General features: G+C 45.1%; 1 protein-coding gene across 1 annotated transcript in view; it reads left to right on the top strand.

The window, feature by feature from the left end:
* The window catches only part of TXNRD2 (thioredoxin reductase 2), a 71302-nt gene that overhangs the window by 25998 nt on the left and 20258 nt on the right, over positions 1–25046 (top strand). Inside the window, exons 9-16 of the mRNA XM_083590775.1 lie at positions 2390–2409; positions 3553–3644; positions 5774–5948; positions 17203–17339; positions 19657–19752; positions 21727–21819; positions 22187–22258; positions 24523–24620. Coding sequence (XP_083446901.1) covers positions 2390–2409; positions 3553–3644; positions 5774–5948; positions 17203–17339; positions 19657–19752; positions 21727–21819; positions 22187–22258; positions 24523–24620 — 783 coding nt within the window. The remainder of the gene's footprint in view (positions 1–2389; positions 2410–3552; positions 3645–5773; positions 5949–17202; positions 17340–19656; positions 19753–21726; positions 21820–22186; positions 22259–24522; positions 24621–25046) is intronic.

Raw genomic sequence — 25046 nt, 5'->3', positions numbered from 1 at the left:
TTTCCATCTCTACCTCTCTCCCCGAGTTAAAATCTGCCTGCAGATTATCCCCATTAATTTCCCCCTCCTCCTTTCTTTGAGTTTTTCTCTTTCCTGCCGTCGGGGCAGCCTTTTCGCAAATAGTTCAGTTTTTCATAAGGAGCCCCTTCCACATCACAACCAAAAACCCAAAAACCACTGTCTTCCCCTACATTTTTTTAAAAAATGGTTTTGTAGTGAAAAGGTTTGGATTTTTCTGTTACGAAGTGTGGGGAAACCTGGCTGGCAAACTGTTTTATTTCCACTTTGATTGAGGGGGGGCAGATTGGCCAGTTGGATGAACTGGTTAAGAAGGAACATAGAAGAAAGATACAAAGCTGCGTTATACCAAGTCAGACCATTGTAAGAGACCAAATGTGCCTTGTATCACATTATGCACACACATACAGTGGTACCTTGGGTTAGGAACTTAATTCGTTCTGGAGGTCCGTTCTTAACCTGAAACTGTTCTTAACCTGAGGTACCACTTTAGCTAATGGGGCCTCCTGCTGCTGCTGTGCCGCGATTTCTGTTCTCATCCTGAAGCAAAGTTCTTAACCCGAGGTACTATTTCTGGGTTAGCAGAGTCTGTAACCTGAAGCATCTGTAACCTGAAGCGTCTGTAACCCAAGGTACCACTGTATTGAAAAAGAACAAAAAACTGCCTCCACCCCATTCTGCTTTCTGCCCTAGCCAGTCCAAACTGACATGGCTTGGAATGTGTTGGAGTACATCTGCCAATCCATTCCTACCCAGAATTGCTCTGCCCTCCTTGTGCAAATCTGATACAGTTTGACAGTATAGCTCTCTATCTCTGTCCTTGGACCAAGTCCCATTAAGTTCAGTGGCCCTTTCATCCCAGTTCAGTGCCTGTAATGTTGCAGCCATGATTGTCTAATGGTTTTAATAATCAACTTAGGTAAAGGGACCCCTGACCATTAGGTCCAGTCGTGACCGACTCTGGGGTTGCGGCGCTCATCTCGCTTTATTGGCCGAGGGAGCCGGCGTACAGCTTCCGGGTCATGATTAAGCCGCTTCTGGCGAACCAGAGCACCGCACGGAAACGCCGTTTACCTTCCCGCCAGAGTGGTACCTATTTATCTACTTGCACTTTGACATGCTTTCAAACTGCTAGGTTGGCAGGAGCAGGGACCGAGCAACGGGAGCCCACCCTATTGCGGGGATTCGAACCGCCGACCTTCTGATCGGCAAGTCCTAGGCTCTGTGGTTTAACCCACAGCGCCACCTGCGTCCCACAAATAATCAACTGAAGACCCCTTTAATCGTGTGCAAGCTAAACAAGCTATAGCTTAGGGCCCCACTCTCTTGGGGCCCCCCCAAAAAATATTAAAGGGGGAAAAACTGGATGTACATTTAGAAAATATAAGATAAAAAACAAACACAATAAAACCTACATACAGCAACAGTGTTTTGTGTTGTGTTGGCTCCTATGATATAAGCAATGGGCCCCACCTGCTAGCCAGCTCCCTAAAATATCACTGGTTTGCTCATTTCTATATATAAGGTGCCTACATTCTGCATAGACTTTGCATTCTGCATGGACTTTTCAACAATTACTTTGACAAAATACATATTTTTTTTATGTGCAAATGGCTTTAGATACCTATTAGGTCCATAAAAAACAGCGGCAATTTGTTGTTGACAAAGGACAGCTGGACATATAAAGGGCCCCATTATCTTCAGTAGCTGAGGGCCTCGTCAAACCTAAATCCAGCCCTGATCGGGTGACAGCTTAACAAGGGTTAAGGTAGAGGTAGATCTTAACCCTTGTCTCACACAGAAGGAAGTGGACCCTCCCGATGCTCACCTGGGCGTTTGCTTTCTGGGATTTCATTTGAATCCACGTTGCTGAGAAATCTCATCTGAATCACTTTCTCACATAGAACGTCAGTGCTGTTGATGGCCTATTGTGAAATACAACAACAAAAATCTTCGCCAGTCTGAAGGGGCTGTAGGCGTGCTTAAGATTGCAGCTTGGCCTTGCAATTCTGTACATATTTACTCAGAAGCTAGTCCCACTGTGTTCCATGCAGCTTACTTCCCACGAAGTGCTTTTTTGGGTTTGCAGCCTCAACATTTTCGATCACTGGAGGTGCTTGGGGAACATCATGTAATTTCTAGCTGTTTTAACTTTTCAAAACGGGCACTCCAGTTGTTAAGCTCTGCGTATGTTTTGTTTTTGAAAAGCTGTTTTCTCTCTATCCCTGTCTACCTGTGAAACCTGAGATGTCTTTCTGTGCAATTTACCTGTTATTGTGCCGCACTGTGCTCCAGAAAATAATTTTTGTTTATAGCAATATTCCCCATCTCATTCCTCTTCTCTTTTCTTCCCCTGCTTCGCATTGAACAGGTTGGTTGTCGGAGCCAGCTGTATCTTTTGTAAATGCTGTAACGATTTATTATATCACGTGACCGATTTACATTTCCTGTGAAAGTTCAATAGTCTCAAGTGTTGAAATCCATGGTTAAAATAAATCCATGGTTTAATTGTCACGGGGGGCCCTTAGCAGCCAGCAACCATGGTCTGGTTAACCACTTTTATCTTATTCATTGACTTTGTTCCACGACAGATCACCACACATTTACAACATTTGTGCTACTGACTCTCAAACTTGGGAGTTGTTGAACTATAGACAACAAATCAGGTCTACTAGACCCAACATTTTAAATCCATGGAGGCTAAAGTTTTTCCTGGGGCTCCTCCAGGATTAGGAACCCTGAAACTTAAGGTTCATTACTTTCATAGCCCCAGTGCCCATCAGCTGTCGGTTGGTGAGTTCAACCCTGATGAGTTAACTGTGCAGCTGAGACTAGTGACTGCGAGTGGACACTGGGACCATATAACCCTGGTCCCAAAGGATCTACACTGGCTTCCAATATGTTTTCAAGCACAATTCAAAGTGTTGGTGCTGACTTTTAAAGCCCTAAACGGCCTTGGACCAGTATACCTGAAGGAGTGTCTCCACCCCATCGTTCAGCCCGTACACTGAGGTCCAGCTCCAAGGGCCTTCTGGAGGTTCCCTCACTGCAAGAAGTGAAGTTTCAGGGAACCAGGCAGAGGGCCTTCTCGGTAGTGGCGTCCTCCCTGTGGAACGCCCTCCCACCAGATAGTCAAGGAAATAAACAACTATCTGACTTTTAGAAGACATCTGAAGGCAGCCCTGTTTAGGGAAGTTTTTAATGTTTGATGTATTTATATGTGTTGGAAGCCGCCCAGAGTGCCTGGGGAAACCCAGCCAGATGGGTAAGGTATAAATAATAAAATTATTATTATGAGTACGTACACCACGGCCACCTCTGCTCCACAGAAAGAAGCCTCGCCAGCCCTGTGCTTTGCCTGGCCCTTTGCCCTGCGCTTCTCAGACCCCCAACAACCAGCTGGATGATAGGTGCTTGAGAAGCATCGCACTGGGTTGGACAAAACATGGCTGCCTTACGTCTTGCTGCTCCAGTTCTTGTCCATTTGCCCTCTCAAAATACTTGAGCTGTTTTCCTTGAGCCGCAACCCTCCAGATGTTTCCCTCGAATGTGCTGGCTTTCTCACTGGCCTCGGACTGAAGGCGACAGTTATGATGAGGAGCATCCCACTCCGAGGATTTGACCAGGTAAGTTGTTTGCTGTTTTTCGGGCTTCTAAGTTTTGCTGGCAGGTGGTTTCCAAGCTCTTTCGCTGCTTTCTGCCCGAGTCTACACGGTATGGGGCTTGGCTGTCAGATATCAGAAGAGGTCTCCTGCTCATGTAAAGATAAAAAGGTCAAGGACCCCTGGACAGCTAAGTCCAGTCAAAGGTGACTATGGGGTTGCGGTGCTCATCTCGCTTTAAGGCCAAGAGAGCCAGTGTTTTTCCACAGACAGCTTTCCAGGTCATGTGGCCAGCATGATTAAACTGCTTCTGGTGCAACGGAAAACCGTGACAGAAACCAGAATGCGCAGAAATGCCGTTTACCTTCCCGCCACAGCGGTACCTATTTATCTACTTGCACTGGTGTGCTTTCAAACTGCTAGGGTGGCAGGAGCTGGGACCGAGCAACAGGGGCTCACTCCGTTGTGGGGATTCAAACCACCAACCTTCGGCAAGCCCAAGAGGCTCTGTGGTTTAGACCACAGCACCACCCGTGTCCTTATTCACGGTTCATCAAGCCCAATGCTGTCACTCTGGACAGATCACCATCCTTAGGCAGCGATCTTTCTCAAGGGCCCCCAGCAGACTCTTCTCCTACCCACGTGAGGGGTCGGGTCCCTTCTGGGATAAAATAGGCACGGGGGCTCAAGTCGGCACAGGCTGAAAGGGAAACAGGAGTGTTAAGTTTCAGAAGAGAACAAGCATCTTGCCCCCCACTTTTTTGGGGCCAGTTGCAACTGAGAGCATGAGTGTAAAATGTATTTTTTAATTTATTTTTAAAAAGCCAAACACCAGCACTTAAATTCTCCTGTGTGGGCGTTTTGTGATATTTCCTTTACACGACTACCAGACTCATCCTTTGACGGATGACAGTTTTGACTTATCGCCATCAACAGCTGTGGCATCTTTTTTGAACAAAGGTGTCAGTAGGAGCATTTAGAGCCTGACAGCAGCATGGAATTGGTTCAAACATTTGGAGATGTCTTCTGCAAAGGCATCTTTTCCATCTGTAAAACGAGCCCTCCAGGATACCTTAACGAGTCGTCTATATTGACGAGGCATCTGACAGGTGCCGTGGGGAGGGGGTAAAACCCTTTGTGTTCTCGGGGCTAGGTATGAAGTACGGGGTTCAAACAACCCGGTTCCTTTGGGTGCGCAGGCACAGTTTGGGCACCGGGAACCATCTTTCTGCTAATCCCTCGTCCACACTGGATTGTAGGGACAAACTCAACTCACTTCCTATTTAAAAGTTGAAGCTTCCAGATTTGCACACTCTAAAACAATTCGCGAATCGAAACACTTCCATCTTTTGAAATTCACACTTCTCTGAATTTTGCAATGCAGTTCTCCAGCCTAGCAAAGTGTGCATTGTATTGGGATAAATTGTGCATAGATATGCATATGTTTATGAAGGTAACGTGCAAAAATGCACTAGGTCGGGAGAAATTGCCTTGCGAAAATGTATATTGGGAGAAAATTGCACTGGAATCGCATTTGTGGAATGCTTTCACCCCAGGAAGACTTGCCTGGTTTCTTTGTTGTATATGTTTAGGCACTAGCTGAAAATGTTTCTTTTTCACCAGGCCTTTGGCTGATTAACATTCCATGTCCTTTTAAATATGCTCGTGGGAAGGGGGTTATTGGTTTGCTGTTACTTTTGTTCTTGTTTTTATTGTGTATTTTGTGTTCTTGTTTTGTATTTTTATTTTGTGAACCGCCCTGTGATCTTCAGATTAAGGGTGGTATACGAATTTTAATAATAATAATAATAATAATAATAATAATAATAATAATAATATGCTGATGAATTTTCATGAGGGCTTTAGAAAAAGCAAACTGATAACTAAATTTAAGATTGGGGAAATGAGAAACTGAGAGAAACCCAAATCAATAGATTTAGCCATTCCCACTGCCAGCCAATAGCACTATTAATTTCTGTTGTGAGGCGGTAGTTGCTTATCATATACCACAGGAATGGAAATCCCTTTTATGACTGAGGACCATCCTTCTGGCAACGTCCTTCAGGCCACATGTCCTGTAGTAAGTAAATGAAATATAAAAATAAAAATAAAAAATGCAGTTTGCTTGTTTGTTTTTCTCATCACCTTTGTAGCAAATGGCTACTCTTGTGGCAGATCACATGGAAGGCCACGGGACGAGATTCTTGAAGAAATGTAGCCCAACGAAAGTGAAGAAGGCGGAGAATGGCCGGCTGCGCGTGACGTGGAAATACCTCGATTCTGGCAAAGAAAAGTCGGACGAATTTGACACAGTGATGTGGGCAGTAGGTAAAAAGAAACTTGCGTTTTGAAATTCCTCTGGCACTCCTTTTCCTTTTGTTCCCTCTCGTGGTTGTTTTTTTTTTTTAATGCAGCACAGGAAATGTTGGGGGAAGGAAAGCACATGGGAAGAGATAGGCATGCAAGAGTGATCGCAAACACCTCTCAGTTCCGAACCATGTTCTATATACGGAGGGTTGCATCCAATCTTCTCTGTCTGCTAGCACGAGGGTGAGATTTAATATTGCATTGCAGAGGAATCCAAATGCAACAGTTGCCCTAGCAGAAATTGTGCTATCTGTCATGCAACGAAGGGCAACCTTCTACATGCTTTGACACTGAACTGCAGCCCTTCCTCTACTAAGAAGCTGCCTTATTTTGAGTTAGACGATTGGACCACTCAATTGTTAACCTCAACCAGCAGGAGCTCTCTGAGATTTCAGGCAAGGAGCCATTCCCAAGTCTTCCCTGGCGATTCCAGAGACTGAAGCTGGGATTGTTCGCCTGCAGAATGCATTCTCTACCACTGAGATATGTGACTCTTTTTTCTATCTACTGTTGTTGTTGTTGTTTAGTCGTGTCCGACTCTTCGTAACCCCCTGGACCAGAGCACGCCAGGCACTCCTGTCTTCCACTGCCTCCCGCAGTTTGGTCAAACTCATGCTGGTAGCTTCGAGAACATTGTCCAACCATCTCGTCCTCTGTCGTCCCCTTCTCCTTGTGCCCTCCATCTTTCCCAACATCAGGGTTTTTTCCAGGGAGTCTTCTCTTCTCATGAGGTGGCCAAAGTATTGGAGCCTCAGCTTCAGGATCTGTCCTTCCAGTGAGCACTCAGGGCTAATTTCCTTCAGAATGGATAGGTTTGATCTTCTTGCAGTCCATGGGACTCTCAAGAGTCTCCTCCAGCACCATAATCCAAAAGCATCAATTCTTTGGCGATCAGCCTTCTTTATGGTCCAGCTCTCACTTCCATACATCACTACTAGGAAAACCATAGCTTTAACTATGCGGACCTTTGTTGGCAAGGTGATGTCTCTGCTTTTTAAGATGCTGTCTAGGTTTGTCATCGCTTTTCTCCCAAGAAGCAGGCGTCTTTTAATTTCATGGCTGCTGTCACCATCTGCAGTGATCATGGAGCCCAAGAAAGTAAAATCTCTCACTGCCTCCATTTCTTCCCCTTCTATTTGCCAGGAGGTGATGGGACCAGTGGCCATGATCTTACTTTTTTTGATGTTGAGCTTCAGACCATATTTTGCGCTCTCCTCTTTCATCCTCATTAAGAGGTTCTTTAATTCCTCCTTGTTTTCTGCCATCAAGGTCGTGTCATCTGCATATCTGTTGTTGTTACTATTTCTTCCGGCAATCTTAATTCCGGCTTGGGATTCATCCAGTCCAGCCTTTCGCATGATGAATTCTGCATATAAGTTAAATAAGCAGGGAGACAATATACACAATTATTTTATAGCTGACATGTTTTAAGCTACTACAGCAAGAGAAAAGCCCTTGTGGAGACTTGCATATAGGCCTGTTTTGCACACAACCGTGGATTGACTTATGTGTGCAAAACATACCTTCTTGCACGATTACATTCTTTCTCTGAAAGGTGTCTCTGTGAGGGGCCTTGTCACAAAGTCCACCAGTGTTATCACATCTTCACTCACCTGCCCATGTACCTTTCTTCTGTTACCTAAAATCTACCAACTATAATTAGGTTGTTTGCTTGATTACTTGGCTGTGATTCGCACTCGCTCCAGCTGACTAGGCAAAGAGGTTGTTCCAAACATTACTGTTTACTTTATCCGGGTGGCAAGGCCTAGTTCTTACCGTAGGGATTAACTTGTTTCTGACTTGCAGCTCTTCAAACTGCAGGTGTTTGTTTACATGACTAGATGCACTATTGCAAATAAATCTTCCTGTGTAGATGTCAGGGAGAACTATTGTATACTTGCCTTTTTCCTGATACAGAATCATAGAATTGTCGAGTCGGAAGGGACCCCAAGGGTCATCTAGTCCAACCCTCTGCAATGCAGGAATCTCAGCTTGATCACACATGACAGATGTCCATCCAACCTCTGCTTAAAAACATCCAAGGAAGGAGAGTCCACCATTTCTTGTGGCAGTCTGTTCCACTGTCAAATGGCTCTTACTATGCTATGCTTATGGGGAGATTTGTTGTTTTGGTTGGCACATTCATATACAGTCATACCTCAGGTTACAGACGCTTCAGGTTGTGTTTTTCGGGTTACGGACCCGCCGAAACCCAGAAGTACCGGAATGGGTTACTTCCGGGTTTCAGCGGACACGCATGCGCAGAAGTGCTAAATCACGCTTTGCGCATGCACAGAAGTGCCAAATCACAACCCGCTCGTACGCAGTTGCAATGCAAGAATATGCAACTCTCCCATAAGGGGATCAGATTTGCCACTCCTGGCAGCGCCATGCTCTTAACCAGCTGTGCTATTGCTACCTGTTTGTAGGTGAGAGTGGAGAGGAGATTCCTGGGAGGGAGGAAAATAACAAAGCCGGATCGAAAGGTATCTTTCCATCTGCCTTGTCAAGGGGTGTCGCCTGACAGTTGTGATGCATATCAAGAAAAGTTAAGGAAAGGTTTGTTCTGCATATCTGAGGGTGTTTCCCCTCTGTGCTCTTCCCCGAGCGGCTTATCTGATTTGCCTCAAACGCCTGGAATGGCGCCAAGCCCAACGCTTGATTTAGGAGCCATATGTCGAAGAAGACTCCAGGTGTACTTGGCGTAACATTCAGCCGTGTTTGGAACTGCCGCTACGGAAAGGAAAGGGGCCACGGAGCACAATTGTCAGGATGTTTAGCTTACTTGCTTGGAAAAGGTGTAGCTCCCAAGAGCCACAGGGGCAGGTGCCAAGACTGCCTACGTGGTCCTGTGCGTATGGAAAAACAACACCTAGGTTGCCGGCAAGAGGTGCATTGAGTTCCTATGGGGTTACATAGGTTGAGATGTAAGGAGGCGGCAATTTCCGTCCTGATTTTCTTTTGCATTTCCATATCGCCACACTTCGGCTTCCAGGTTTGTTGATATCATGGCTTATTAAAGCAAGATGCGGGTGGCGCTGTGGTCTAAACCACTGAGCCTCTTTGGCTTGCCAATCAGAAGGTCGGCGGTTTGAATCCGCCCGACGGGATGAGCTCCCGCTGCTCTGTCCCTGCTCCTGCCAACCTAGCAGTTCGAAAGCACACCAGCGCAAGTAGATAAATAGGTACCACTGCAGCGGGAAGGTAAACTGCATTTCCATGCGCTCTGGCTTCCATCACGGTGTCCAGTTGCGCCAAAAGCGGTTTAGTCCTGCTGGCCACATGACCCGGAAAGCTGCTCGTGGACAAATGCTGGCTTCCTCAGCCTGAAAGCGACATGAGTGCCACAACCCCATAGTCGCCTTTGACTGGACTTAACCATTCAGGAGTCCTTGACCTTTTTTAATCAGAAGGATTGCTGCCTCCAACCGCGAAGGCAGGGCATAGCCGTCTCGGTTAGCAGTCATCAATATTCCTCTTTGCCATGAATTTGCCCAATCCTCTTTCAAAGCCATCTAAACTTGGAGGCAATCACTGCCTCCTGAAAGAGTGAGTTCTGCAGATTAATTCCATCGGGCATTAACTACCAGACTTTTAAAAGACATCTGAAGGCAGCCCTGTTTAGGGAAGCTTTTAATATTTGATGGATTACTGAATTTTAATATTTTGTTGGAAGCCGCCCAGAGTGGCTGGGGAAGCCCAGCCAGATGGGTGGGGTATAAATAAATTATTATTATTATTATTATTATTATTATTATTATTATTATTATTATTACCTTTCCCTTTAAGAATGCTGGATGTGGGAGCAGATAAGCCAATGGCCTGATCCAGCAACCTCTTTTTATGACCCCCAAGTTAACCTTGCAAAGTGAGGAAGAGGAACCATTCCAGGCAACGGTCAGCTCGGTCACGAGATCGTCACGCCAGGCCAGGGTGGGGTCAAGATCCAGAAACAGAAATCTAAATCAGAAATTTTCCCTCTGACTTTTTTTTTTTAAAGCCTTTTAATAGGCTTATATTAGGAAAACAGAATAAAAGCCTTCTCTCCCTCCCTCCCTCTCTTCGCTGGGAGAGGGAACACCGTTCCAACGTTTGATGTGAACTTGAGAGTCTCCTCCAAAGCCAGGATGGGAAATGTGTTTGCGTTCCGAAAACAAGGGCTGAGCGGAGGAAAACACTTAAGGGCCTTTGATGTGGAGGGAGGGAAATTATTAAACAAAAGGGAAGCCCAGCCCCTGCATTGGAGATCTGATTATAAATAAACATATGATTCACTGTATTATCCGCCGGCCTGAAAAGCCAGGGTCCTCCCCGCTCTTCCAATCTGAACAATGCTGAATCTGAACGGCTCTGAGACGGGTAGGTTGGGACGGCTCCAGCAGATTCATTTCAGCTGGCGAAACTGACACTTCCTCTGGGATCGGCGAGTAGAGCTGTCGGCACTCTAGCTATCTGTCTGCCTTCCTTCAGCCTTCCCTGTGGGACGCCGGATCCCTGCCGTCCCTCTCTTGGCCCTCTGGTCCCCGAGCTCCGATGCTATCAGGCACCAAAAATAATAACAACGACAATACTTTTAAAGAAAACACAAGCGAGACCTTATCTCGGGCTCGGATGTGAAACAACTTCCTCCTGTTGTATTTCTTTTGTGCGCCGAGAATAAAACGTCTGGGGAGGCCTGCAAGCCGGCAGCTTAATGGGGGCTTTTCCAGTTTCCCCGTTTTCCGGCTCAGGCAGAGCTTAGAGGAACAAGTTAGCACGCAATATGCTAACTTTTAAGAGAGAGAGAGAAACAAATAGAGAGAAGTGGGAGGGCGGAGAAGGAGAGAGAGAAACAGCCACACAAATTTCCCATCCCAGCAACCTGCCGAGACATTAGGAAGGGGCGAATCTGCCCATTTTGATTTCCACCATTTTCTGTCAGACCCGGGAAGTAGCCGAATTAAAGCTTTCATTCCCCCCCCCCCAATTTTATTATTTTCTATTATAAAATGCACACATATTGCGAATCTACATACATACAAACATACATTTCATACAATCCTTAAATATATACAAACATACCTACATTCAGTCCCACAGATAATTCCTTTTCCCATCACCATTCACCACCCCTCACCACCCCTTTGTGTTAGACTTCCAATCTACTCAATTGCAATTTCTTCCCACTTCTATTACTTTCTTTCACACACCTTTAACCTAATTTCATGCTTCTTTTTCTATTACACATTGTTGTCCATCTTATTTAGTATTTCAATATTTAAAACGCAACTTGTTTATTCTAATAGGAGTTCTGATTTTTCAATATGGTTTTGTAAGTATCCTTTAAACACCTTCCAGTCCCTGTCTATATTCTCTGAGATAGAAACTGAGAGAAACCTAAACTGAATGAGAAACTGAGAGAAACCTAAACTGACTGTATCTCCCAACCCTAGTTGTGGTTGCAGGGTGGTGCATTAAAATGAAAGCTTTACTCTTTTGTTTTTCTTTTTTTTTTAAAAAAAAATAATTTTAATGCATCACCTTACAACCACAACTAGGGTTGGGAGATACAGTCAGTTTAGGTTTCTCTCAGTTTCTCATTTTTCCAATCTTGAGCTGAGTTTTCCACATCAGTCTGCATTTTTTTTAAAGTCGTCATGAAAATTCACCAGCATTTTAGTGTGAATTTCTCCTGTTTTCTACATTTTTGTATCCAATTTTTCCAAATTCACATTTTTTTTTGCATAGCAGTTTCTCCACATACAATGCATTTGTGCATGCTACTTTCACAAATATATACCCATTTCCATGCACACTTTCCTCTAATGTTTCAGTATTTGTACACGTTAGCCGAAGGGAGGATAGCATTGCAAAATTCAGAGAAGTGCAATTTTAGAAGGATCACTGTCTTCCAGTGTGCAAATTGTTACAGAAAGTGCAGATTAGATAAGTGTGCATTTAAAGGGGAACTGAACTGAATATCTCCCCCCTCCCTAAAACAGGCTGACAATTTTTTTTTATGCTGTAACCAAAACAACAGCTGAGATGATCAAATCTGCAGGGCAATGTTTAATTTATCTCGGTTCCAATCTCCTGACATCTGAATAGCTCGGCATTAAGAACGAAAAGGAAGAAAGTGAAATGCATTTGACCGACCCAAAGCGAAACCTCATCCTCTTTCCCACGTGTGTCCCATGCGGAATCCTAAAAGCAGCGACGAAAATGTTAAAACTTAACGTTGAAATTTTATTGGCTTGAAGCCATGCCCAGCTCTGGTTTCCAAGCCGAAGAATCTATTCAATACCCTCCATTAAGATCAAATGGGCAAAAGTATTTTGGTTTGGGAAAATGCTTTAGTTGCATCTAGAGGCTTAGCTAGCTCCACTTCCAAATTTTGAAGCCCCCCCCCAACGTGTTCTTAATCTCCAGCTGTTTCTGGACTGCCATTCCCATCATCCCTGACCGCTGGCCCTGCTAGCTAGGGATGATGGGAGTTGTAGTCCAAAAACAGCTGGAGACCCAAGTTTGGGAAACACTGGTGTAAAAAGAGGCCCTACTGGATCTGGCCATTGGCCCCTGTAGCCCGGCACCCTGTTCTCATAGTACTACTACTACTACTACTAATAATAATAATAATAATAATAATACCTTTCCCTTTAGGGACGCGGGTGGCGCTGTGGGTTAAACCACAGAGCCTGGGACTTGCCGATCAGAAGGTCGGTGGTTCGAATCCCCATGATGGGGTGAGCTCCCGTTGCTCACTCCCAGCTCCTGCCAACCTAGCAGTTTCAAAGCATGTCAAAGTGCAAGTAGATAAATAGGTACTGCTCCGGCGGGAAGGTAAATGGCGCTTCCGTGTGCTGCTCTGGTTCTCCAGAAGCGGCTTAGTCATGCTGGCCACATGACCCGGAAGCTGTACGCCGGCTCCCTCGGCCAATAAAGCGAGATGAGCGCCACAACCCCAGAGTCGGTCACGACTGGACCTAATGGTCAGGGGTCCCTTTACCCTTTTTATTATTTATTCCCCAACCATCTGCCTGGGTTTCCCCAGCCACTCTGGGCGGCTTCCAGCAAAATATTAAAATACAATAATTCATAAAATATTAAAAGCTTCCCTAAACAGGGCTGCCTTCAGATGTCTTCTAAAAGTCATAGTGGCCAACCAGATGCCCCAATTGGAAGACAAGACCTGAGCGCTTTTCCTCCTTACAGTTCCAGACACTGGCGTTCAGAGCCTAATGCTGTCTTTTTTCAGATGCTTAGACCCTTGAGAGCAGGAGGTTAAGGTGGCACACTGAACACACCAAGTGGTAAGGGGTGCTTGGGAATGCAGGAATCTGCCTGACAGAAGTCAAGAGGGTTGATCCAACACCAGGTCCAGTGTGGCCTACCCCATCCGAGATCCTAGACCAGGGCTGGTCCCTACAGATGCTTCTGAACTACAGTTCCCACCAGTCCCTCAGCAAACAGGGCCAAATTGTAGATGGGAGGCTGCTCCTCACACAGCTACGATTCCCAGAGTTCCCTGTGAAGAGGGGTTGGCTGTTAGACCATTCTGGGAACTGTAGCTCTGTGAGGTGAACAACAACTCTCAGCGTCCTTGACAGACCATTTTGTTGTTTTTTAGTTGTGTCCAACTCTTTGTGACCCCAGGCACTCCTGTCTTCCACTGCCTCCCGCAGTTTGGTTAAACTCATGCTGGTAGCTTCAAGAACACTGTCCAACCATCTCGTCCTCTACCGCCCCCTTCTCCTTGTGCCCTCCATCTTTCCCAACATCAGGGTCTTTTCCAGGGAGTCTTCTCTTCTCATGAGGTGGCCAAAGTAATGGAGCCTCACCTTCACGATCTGTCCTTCCAGTGAGCACTCAGGGCTGATTTCCTTCAGAATGGAGAGGATTGACCTTCTTGCAGTCCATGGGACTCTCAAGAGTCTCCTCCAGCACCATAATTCAAAAGCATCAATTCTTCGCCATCAGCCTTCTTTATGGTCCTGCTCTTACTTCCATACATCACTACTGGGAAAACCATAGCTTTAACTATTAGGACCTTTGTTGGCAAGGTGCTTTTTAAGATGCTGTCTAGGTTTGTCATTGACAGACCATAGCTCACAGAATTCTTTGGGGGAAGCAATGACTGTTTAAAGCGGTATCACAGCGCTCTAAACACATGATGTGACTGTGGACAGTTGGTTGACGCAATAATAGTGCAACAGTGGTGGATTTATACTGGACTGTGCACGCATTGTTCTGTTACATTGTTTGCTCTTTGGTCACACTATTGCCGCCTGGAGGAGCGCTCTTGCACAATATATGTGGGTCCCGCTATCCAAATACAAAAATTCACTTATCCAAACATGAGAAATTAGGACCCAAATCTTGGCCTCCCCCCACACACATTGCAGATTCAGATATCCAAACTGCTGGACCTGCTTGTAGTACTGTAAACAAACAAGCCTTACTTTTTTGTGTTTTGCTGGTCTTCGACAGACATTTCACCAGAAACCATGGTTGGAAGGATGGAGGGAGTTGGACAAATAAGAGAGCATTTTTTTCCCTTTCTTGTATGCCTTTTGTAAGGTTTCAGAAGGTTTCTCTGGGTTTTTGTTGTTGTCATTTTGGAGGTCAAAATTCTGCGGTTGGGAACGCATTAGAAATTTCCCCATAGGAATCAGTGGAAATGGTTGGCTCATTTTGTGAACACTGGCAAACTATTTCCAGAGAATGCCTTGTGTATGAATACCGAAACTTGCACGTATAATCAGTGGCGTAGCGTGGGGGGTGCAGGGGGGGCCGGCCGCACCGGGCGCAACATCTGGGGGTTAGGGTTAGGGGGCGCAAATCCACGGGTTAGGGGGCACAAATTACTTACCTTGCCCCGGGTGCTGACAACCCACGCTACGCCACTGCGTATAATGCCAAAAGTGGGGGGAAACAAAGAAACCTGTAACACAGAATCATAAGGTTGGAAGGAACCCTAAGGGCCAACATTTCCAATTCCCGAAAGTGTGGGAACCACAGCTAAAGAATCACTGACAGATGGCATCCAACCTCTGCTTAAAAAAATCAAATGAAGCAATATAATTTTTTTACAGGATTTCACCAGGAAGCTATGAGAAATGCATAGATTAGAAATAAAGCTGCATGTTCACCCCAAAATTTTGCAGGCACAAGCAGTATTTAAAGTGGGGTTATAATAAACCTACCCCCCCAAAAAAAATAATGATTGCACAATAAAAACAACATCTGAATAGGCCCATAGAACCAAAATACCAATGGATCTTAGTTTAGGGTTCAAGGCAGTCCCTCCTTAAGGTTCAGCCAAAATCTGTCCACCTGAAGATCATGGCCACTGGTCCCATCACCTCCTGGCAAATAGAAGGGGAAGAAATGGAGGCAGTGAGGGATTTTACTTTCTTGGGCTCCATGATCACTGCAGACAGCATCTTAAAAAGCAGAGACATCACCTTGCCAACAAAGGTCCGTATAGTTAAAGCTATGGTTTTCCCAGTAATGATGTATGGAAGTGAGAGCTGGACCATAAAGAAGACTGATCGCCAAAGAATTGATGCTTTTGAATTATGGTGCTGGAGGAGACTCTTGAGAGTCCCATGGACTGCAAGAAGATCCAACCTCTCCATTCTGAAGGAAATCAGCCCTGAGTGCTCACTGGAAGGACAGATCGTGAAGTTGAGGCTCCAATACTTTGGCCACCTCATGAGAAGAGAAGACTACCTGGAAAAGACCCTGATGTTAGGAAAGATGGAGGGCACAAGGAGAAGGGGACGACAGAGGACGAGATGGTTGGACAGTGTCCTCGAAGCTACCAGCATGAGTTTGACCAAACTGCGGGAGGCAGTGGAAGACAGGAGTGCCTGGCGTGCTCTGGTCCATGGGGTCACGAAGAGCTAGACACGACTAAACAACTAAACAACAACAACAAAAGGTTAACAATGGCCTGGTGGAGGGGGGAGCGGGAACCAATCTCTGTCACGTGATAAGAGGAAAAGCCTCTTGAGTCCAAGGAGATGTTTGGACCTCATTAAAAATCCCTGACAAGAGAACCGGCTGGCAAATTTTAAGCTGTTCCCCCCACCCCTACCCCCAGCACGCCCCCTTGGGAAGGATTGAATCCGCAAAGCTGGAGGAAAATGAACAGCTGGGATTCGTCCTTGTAGAAATCAGTCAAGGCCTTTGCTTTTCACATTAATGAGCTGGCTAAATTGGTCTGTGTCTGCCCCAAAACTGAACGGACCTTTCTCAAAACAATCTGGAGAGCTTTCTGCAGAAGGCGACATTTGTCTGTGGGCAGGGGGAGTTGATTTGTAAGTTGGCAACAGTTGATCAAGGCATCCTCTGCGGGGGTGTGCAGGATCCCAACGGAGTCTTGAAAACTCCGGTACCTATTTATCTACTTGCGCTGGTGTGCTTTCGAACTGCTAGGTTGGCAGGAGCTGGGACAGCAACGGGAACTCACTCCATCGTGGGGATTCGAACCGCCAACCTTCCGATCAGCAAGCCCAAGAGGCTCAGTGGTTTAGACCACAGTGCCACCCGCATCCCAGCTTCTGAGTACCAGTCGATAGGAACCACAGAAGGGGAGACTACAATTGCACTAAGGACCTGCTTACAGGTTTCCCACGGGCATATAATTGAAATAATAATGATGATGATGATGATGATGATGATGATGATGATGATGATTTATTTATACCCCACCCATCTGGCTGGGCCTCCCCAGCCACTCTGGGCGGCTTCCAACAAAACACTAAAATACAATAACCTATTAAACATTAAAAGCTTCCCTAAACAGGACTGCCTTAAGATGTCTTCTAAAAGTTTGGTAGTTTTTTTCTCTCTTTGACATCTGGTGGGAGGGCGTTCCACAGGGCGGGTGCCACTACCGAGAAGGCCCTCTGCCTGGTTCCCTGTAACTTGGCTTCTCTCAGCAAGGGAACCTCCAGAAGGCCTTCGGTGCTGGACCTCAGTGTCTGGGCTGAACGATGGGGGTGGAGACGCTCCTTCAGGTATACTGGACCGAGGATTCTGAACTAAATGGGCCACTGGCCCGATTTAGAAGGCTCTTACTATGTCCTTACATTGTTGGGGATTTTCTTCTCTCTTTTTTTTTGGTAAGAATTAAAAATGCTAAAATCTTTTTTAAATGTTTCTTTTAATTTTTATTGTTTTCTAAAAAACAAACAAACCCATATGCACTCTCTTACTCTTTCTTTCCCAGGGAGAGCCCCTGACACCCAAACTCTCAACTTGGAGATGGCTGGAGTGAAAACAAATCCCGCGACGGGGAAAATCATTGTTGATGCAAGAGAAACCACTTCTGTTCCTCACATTTATGCAATTGGAGACATAACAGAGGTAGACGTCTACGTAAACTCCTTGACAATGACAGGAAAACTTACTTTGTTCTTGATTAATAACCGCTGCCCATTTGTCGTCAAGCCTATATCAGCGTGTTAAAGCCTCGCTTTTCATTTTCATTTGGAGTGTTTATGCCAGCAACACAGAACAGTAATTTCCTCCACGCAGAACACCTCTGCATCAGAGATTATTACTGATGCTTATCAGGTGAAAAGCATTATGTGGCAACAGCTGGCGAGAGGGCTTTGTTATCTCCCCTATATCAATTCTGCTTCTGAAATAAATAGGTTTTGCTGCCCGTGGAAGGCAAAAAAAAAGAGAAAGGAGTACAGCTTTTTTTTTAAAAAAAAAGGCTGAAGGTGTTAGTCATTTGACTGCGAAATCAAACTGATTGACAATTAAGTTCACACGGTTTTTGCAAAAACACTTCTTACTTGCTCTCTCTCTCTGAAAGAACTCGGAAAATTAGAATATCGTGGAAAAGTTCATTTATTTCAGTAATTCAACTTAAAAGGTGAAACTAATATATAAGATAGACTCATGACATGCAAAGCGAGATATGTCAAGCCTTTATTTGTTATAATTGTGATGATTATAGGGTACAGCTGATGTTGTTGTTTAGTCGTTTAGTCGTGTCCGACTCTTCGTGACCCCATGGACCAGAACACGCCAGGCACTTCTGTCTTCCACTGCCTCCCGCAGTTTGATCAAACTCATGCTGGTAGCTTCAAGAACACCATCCAACCATCTCATCCTCTGTCGTCCCCTTCTCCTTGTGCCCTCCATCTTTCCCAACATCAGGGTCTTTTCCAGGAAGTCTTCTCTTCTCAGGAGGTGGCCAAAGTATTGGAGCCTCAGCTTCACGATCTGTCCTTCCAGTGAGCACTCAGGGCTGATTTCCTTAAGAATGGATACGTTTGATCTTCTTGCAGTCCATGGGACTCTCAAGAGTCAACAACAACAATTCTTGCTGCAGTTGTTGCATACATAAAGAGGCTTTTATCTATCCTTGGTATCTCTTCACCCACTATACCCAAGAGAAAGGCTTACGGTTTTTTAACAAAAGTATTTTTAAACACCTTCTTTAACTCATTATATACCATTTCCCAGAAAGCCGTTATGGGTCCTTGAATTTTTATTGCCGATAATCTAACATAGTCCCACGCATGGGTGCAAAGCGAGCATTTGTGTCGACTTGTTTACTCAGGGAAGTCTTAAGCCATTGTTTTTTCATACGCTCAGAGAGAAAAAAATACCCTGCGCTTATGTCTGCAGGGATGTTTTAGTAATTAGCTTGGGTGTTCCTCATGCTTTTTTTTAAAGGAATGTATGCCAGAGGCTTTCCTCCCCCACCCTCCAGGTTTTATCTCTTTCTCTGATCTCTGGAACGCCAAAATAACATCTGTATTTCCTGCCACAGAAATGATTGGCAGCTGCATTTCAGGCGGTTTGCGGGGGGGGGGGGGGGGGAGATGGAAACGGCAATGTTGACAAATCACATTGACAGACGATCTTGAAAGCCAAAACGTTAGTTCGGAAAAAGAGATAACACGTACATTTGCCTAAACCTTGGGATTAATCCCAAACTGCAACTTGGGACTTGCTTCCGTTCTTTTTAATTATCATTAAATGTGTAACAAACAAGGCGAACAGATTATATGATCTGCTGTTTATGACTTATCTTGAGGTGTTGCCGTATTGCCTCTTTCATACAGTGGTACCTTGGGTTACATACGCTTCAGGTTACAGACTCCGCTAACCCAGAAATAGTACCTCGGGTTAAGAACTTTGCTTCAGGATGAGAACAAAAATCGTGCTCCAGCGGCGCGGCGTCGGCAGCAGGGGGCCCCATTAGCTAAAGTGGTGCTTCAGGTTAAGAACAGTTTCAGGTTAAGAACAGACCTCCAGAACGAATTAAGTACTTAACCCGAGGTACCACTGTACAATTCTTCCAATGTTTTTCTTTATATCTTTGGTCTCCTTTCCTTATACCTGACTGTTCTCAATTGTATCCCACCACCCTTTTGTTGATTTTGGAAATACTCTGTTAGTCTTGTTTGTGTTCTCTCTCTCTCTCTCTCTCTCTCTCTCTCTCTCTCTCTCTCTCTCTCTCTCTCTTCCCCCCCCCCTCTCTCTCTCATACACACATAGATGTATTATAATTATAATGTCAATGGAGCCCAGCTAAGAGCTGCCAGAATTGAGTTCTGGTGAGTTCTGACTGAACAGATAGATAACATAACTTAGTCCAGGTCATGAGTTCAAGTCTCGCATTGACATTTGGACCTCTCCTAATTCTGTTGTCTTGTCTTAGGGTCGCCCCGAGCTAACGCCTACGGCCATTGCTGCAGGGAAGCTGGTTGCTCAGAGGCTATTTGGCCAGTCGGCAGAACTCATGGATTATGACAACGTGAGTAGTTTGCGAGTTTTTTTCTTCCCTGGGGGTTCGAAAATGAACGATTTGTTGCAAAGCAATCACATACCCCTGGGCATGAATAAGTGTTTCATTGTGGTTGTTATTTAACATCTGTAGTACAGTGGTACCTCGGTTTTTGGACATTTTGGAAGCCTAACGTTTCAGTTTTCGAACGCTGAAAACTCGGAAGTAAATGCTTCCGTTTTCGAATGCGCCTCAGAAGTCGAATGGCTTCTGCTGCATGTATCTGTTGTTTTCCACAATTTTCACTATTGAATTTGCAGACTGCCCTTTGCGCCTCGGATTATGTTTGAAAACCAAGGTACCACTGTATTAAAGGTAAAGGGACCACTGATTGTTAGGTCCAGTCGCGGACGACTCTGGGGTTGTGGCTCTCATCTCGCTCTATAGGCCTAGGTAGCTGGCGTTAGTCTGCAGACAGCTTCCGGGTCATGTGGCCAGCATGACTAAGCCACTTCTGGCGAACCAGAGCAGTGCACGGAAATTCTGTTTACCTTCCCACCACAGCAGTACCTATTTATCTACTTGCACTTGATGTGCTTTCGAACTGCTAAGTTGGCAGGAGCAGGGACTGAGCAACGGGAGCTCACCCTGTCGCGGGGGTTCAAACCGCCAGCCTTCTGATTGGCAAGCCCTAGGCTCTGTGGTTTAGACCACAGCGCCACCCGCATCCCTGTGCCGGTGTATTAGTATTAATTAATTAATTAACCACTGTATTTGTATTAATTAAATTGATATACTCCTTATTTGACAATATGGCTTCAAAGCAGTTTACAAATTGCAAAACATGGATAATTCAAGTAAACAGCAAAACCACGCTAGGGTCATGGGGGATCAACGACTTGTTAGTATTATTTCTGTAGCAGAGTCCTTGTCTATAGCATCCTAGAACCACCCAATCAGCATGAAAGGGGAGCTTTTTGGCCAATGAGAATAAGCCTTCTTGCTCTGTGGGTTGATGGGAGCCAATCAGAGTGCAAAGAGGCAAGTCAGCCACTGAAGATTGGCTTCCGAGGTCACTCTGGAGAAGGGGTGAGGGACGAACACCGAGAAGGAGTTGATCTAGGGGAAAGGCAATATATGGAGGATCTGCACTGATCATTGCAATATATCCCTAATTATAACTTGTATAATTGTAAAGTTATTGTATAATCTAAGGGGGGGACATGGCTGTGAGTTGCCCTGACTGTCACTATTATGAAGGGGTCCTGCATCAACCCCTCCTAGTGGTGAAACCGCTAGCACATTTGTGAAGCTAAGCAGGGTCCAGTATGGTTTGAAATTGGATGGGGGACCGCATGTTGAGATTCCTGCATTGTTGGGGGTTGGCCTAGATTGCTTTTTCCACTGCACTACTACTGTGTGTCACCAAGTTTTGGGGGATAGGGAGGAGCATGGGGCTCTTGATCTATTGGTTTGAGAGTAACAGGATGGCCGCGAAGAATTGGAAGAAACAAGATTTACCAGCTATCGAAGAATGGCAGATGAAGATGATGGACTATATGGAACTTGTTGAACTGACCGGGAGACTCCGAGACCAGAGAGAAGAGACGGTGGAAGAAGATTGGAAGAAGTTTAAGGAATATTTGAAAAAATATGTTAATATTTAAACCTTAGAATAGCTTTGGAAGTGGATATAGGTTGTAGGGTTAGAAGTAGAAGATAGGGTATTTTAAAATAGTGATAAAATGTGAAGTTATTTTAAGTGTGATTAAAAAAAAAGATGGTTAGAAATTATGATATATGTAAACTGCTAAAGATGAAGTAAAATGAAAATCAGATAGGTGGGGAAGCCCACTTAACAATGTTTAGAAAAATAAGGATATGAAAAGAATTTGTTCGTTTTGTTTGTCTTTTCTGTTTGTGTTTTTTATTTGTGTTATAAAATGAATAAAAAATTTTGAGGGGGGGGGGAAGAAAGTAACAGGATGGCCTTCTATTGCCTAGGTGCCTACCACTGTCTTCACTCCCCTGGAGTATGGCTGTGTAGGACTGTCGGAAGAAGAAGCTGCAGGGCGGTTTGGAGCAGATCATATAGAGGTATGCTGGGCTCCTGACAGGCATGGCTGCTGGCCACCAGTGCCGAGTAGCCAGCTTGCTCTGCCACTGTGTGTCAGGGACCGTGCTGAGGAGGGCTGCACTCAGGAAGAATGGTGGAAGCCATTCCAATCTGATCCTGATCCTGAATCTTCCCAGGAGCAGGACAGTATAGATTTGGAACAGTGGTTTGCAGAGGGGCCTAGTTCAGAAGACAGAAGCTGGGAAATACTGGATGGGGAACAGCTAGCAGAAGAAACACTAGAAGAGAGAGATTTCTCTTATCAGAAATGATAAAAATGTAAAATGAAGCAATGATGTAAGGCAGGCGCTGGCTCTGATTGCATCTTCCGATATTCCTTTCTGTTAGGTGTACCATGCGTTTTATAAGCCGTTGGAATTTACCGTGGCCGAAAGAGATGCAGCTCAATGTTACATAAAAGTAAGTCCGTGTTCCTGGCGTTTGACCTCCACTTCCAGCACGGAGGCTCTGCATCCTTGGCTTTGCTGGAAAGATGGTGGCTCGTAGTATGTGTGTTTGTTGTTGTTTAGTCGTGTCCGACTCTTCGTGACCCCCTGGACCAGAGCACGCCAGGCACTCCTGTCTTCCACTGCCTCCCGCAGTTTGGTCAAACTCATGCTGGTAGCTTCGAGAACACTATCCAACCATCTCGTCCTCTGTCGTCCCCTTCTCCTTGTGCCCTCCATCTTTCCCAACATCAGGGTCTTTTCCAGGGAGTCTTCTCATGAGGTGGCCAAAGTATTGGAGCCTCAGCTTCAGGATCTGTCCTTCCAGTGAGCACTCAGGGCTGATTTCCTTAAGAATGGAGAGGTTTGATCTTCTTGCAGTCCTTGCTATAATCACTTACTTGGGGAGGCTGGCATGGGGCAAATGCACTGTCGGAGCCTATCCAGCCTCCTTGCTGCTGCGTTTGCACTGCAACAACCTCCCCGTCTGCCGGGAAGCTGCCATAGCAGTTCTGCCCTACCTGGTGATTCGCTTCTGCATAGCGATAGGGTGCCAAAAAACTGCCACACCAGTCTTCCCAGTGCCAGGGTGCCCTGCTCTTGTCCAGGCTCTTTGCCTCTGCTGTTGGCGGCCCCCCCCCAGGTTGTATATGTTTTGTGGCATTTTATGCATTGTTACTCGCCGTTATTTTTATATTTCTTCATTGCAATTGTTAAGTGTGAACTGCTTAATTATTATTTGCTGGTATTTAATTTTACTGTTTACTATTATATTCCAATGGATTGCTGAATACAGTGGTACGTTGGTTCTCAAACTTAAACCGTTCCAGAAGTCTGTTCCAAAACCAAAGCGTTCCAAAACCAAGGTGCGCTTTCCCATAGAAAGTCATGCAAAACAGATTAATCCGTTCCAGACTTTTAAAAACAACTTCTAAAACAGCAGTTTAACATGAATTTTACTATCTAACGAGACCGTTGATCCATAAAATAAAAGCCATAATCAATGTACTGTACTATAAAATAAATAAGACAGTATTGTAGATGATAAAAATTAAAAAAAAAAAATCTTACCTGCACTGATGATAGTGATTGTTTGGATGGGGGCTTTTATCCATTTCCGCAGTCACACAATCCATCAATCAGTAGCTAAACTGGGTTCCACACAGTCACAAAAACAAATTAACTGAAAAAGCCTCAAAAACAAAAATGCAAAATAAATAGCAAAAACAAAAGTGCCTAACTTACGTAATCTGTTCCAAAAGTCCGTTTGACTTCCGAAATGTTCGAAAACCAAGGCGCAGCTTCTGATTAGTGCAGGCGCCCCAGAAACAATAGCCAATGTTTGGCTTCCAAAAAACGTTGTAAAACCAGAACACTTACTTCTGGGTTTTTGGTGTTTGGGAACCAAGGCGTTTGAGTGCCAAGGTGTTTGAGAACCAAGGTACCACTGTATTGCTTTATTTGCTACAAGTTGTTTATTTTAAAGTTATCTCTTTATTATGACCTTTTTTTGCATTGAATCAGATTGTTATTGGGCGCTGTGCCCTTTGCTGTCTATTTTGTTGTTTCTTCAGCTTGCAAACCGCCTTGTGTATCGTATTGTAGAAAGGTGTATACAAATTAAAAGGGAAATGAAAATGTCTGAAATCCTGGAGAACTGCTGGCTGTCAGTGTAGGCAGTACTGAGTTAGATGGACGAATAGATCTCCAAATAAGGCAGCTTCCTATATTTTAAGCAAAAGGTGTAGTTTGGTGATAGAGGAGCTGCTTTGCATGCAGAATGCTCCCAGGTTGAAAAGGACTTTTTCTGCCCATAAACCCTGGAGAGCCACTGCCAGCCAGAGCAGACAGTATAGGGCTAGGTGGATAAACAGTCTCACCTGTCCCAGTCTCAGTTCCTGGCATCTCCAGGCAGGCCTGCAGGTGTCCCCTGCCTGAAACCATGGAGAAGTTGCTGCCAGTCAGTGTGTGCAACACTGCGCTAGATGGACCGATGGTCTGAAGCGCTAGATAGTCAGCTATCCTCTGATAGTGACAGAGCATCCACCTTGCAGAAGGCCCCAGATTCAGTCCCTGGCGTCTCCCGGTCAGGCTGGGAAGGTCCCTTGTCTGAAACCCTGGCGAAGGCACTGCCAGCCAGTGCAGACAGAACTGATCTCAATGGACCAGTGATCAGCAGAAGGCAGTTTCTTGTGTCTTCTTCTGACAGTCTCCTGCTGCTCCCTGTTTTGCTTTCAGATGGTGTGCTTACGCCAGCAAGAACAGCGAATCCTCGGCCTTCATTTCATTGGCCCAAACGCCGGTGAAGTTGTTCAAGGATTTGCCCTTGGAATCAAGTAAGTGGAATCGAGAATTCTGCCCTCCACCCCATCCGCTCCCTTCCTGGAGTTTTCCGAAAGCCTTCTCTTTTAAGTCACCGTAAGATTATGAAAGATAGCGGTTTAGCTTTTGGCAGCGCTGAAAAAAGAGCCCATGTTTCCATTTACTTTTATGTCTCGTTTCCTAGATTTTCGTTTTTTTAAAAAATACGGCCTTTCTTTATTAATAAAATGTTGGGCTTAGTGACGGATGTACCAGGTTTTTTGCATTTATGTTTATGAAATATGTTTCTTGGCAAACCGTACAGCCCTCCTCCAAAAAAAAAAAAAAATCCATTTCACTACCCAGCTGTTAACTCTTCAAAGTGCAGCAAAGGGGAAAGCTTTATGTTTTCAGGATAATAAATGATCGCTGAAATATGCAGAAGCCTTTCTTTTAAAAGA

This window comes from Podarcis filfolensis (genome assembly GCF_964270895.1).
Source record: "Podarcis filfolensis genome assembly, chromosome: 16".
In the NCBI taxonomy this organism is placed as follows: Eukaryota; Metazoa; Chordata; class Lepidosauria; order Squamata; family Lacertidae; genus Podarcis; species Podarcis filfolensis.
This window is presented reverse-complemented; position numbering and strand designations above follow the sequence as displayed.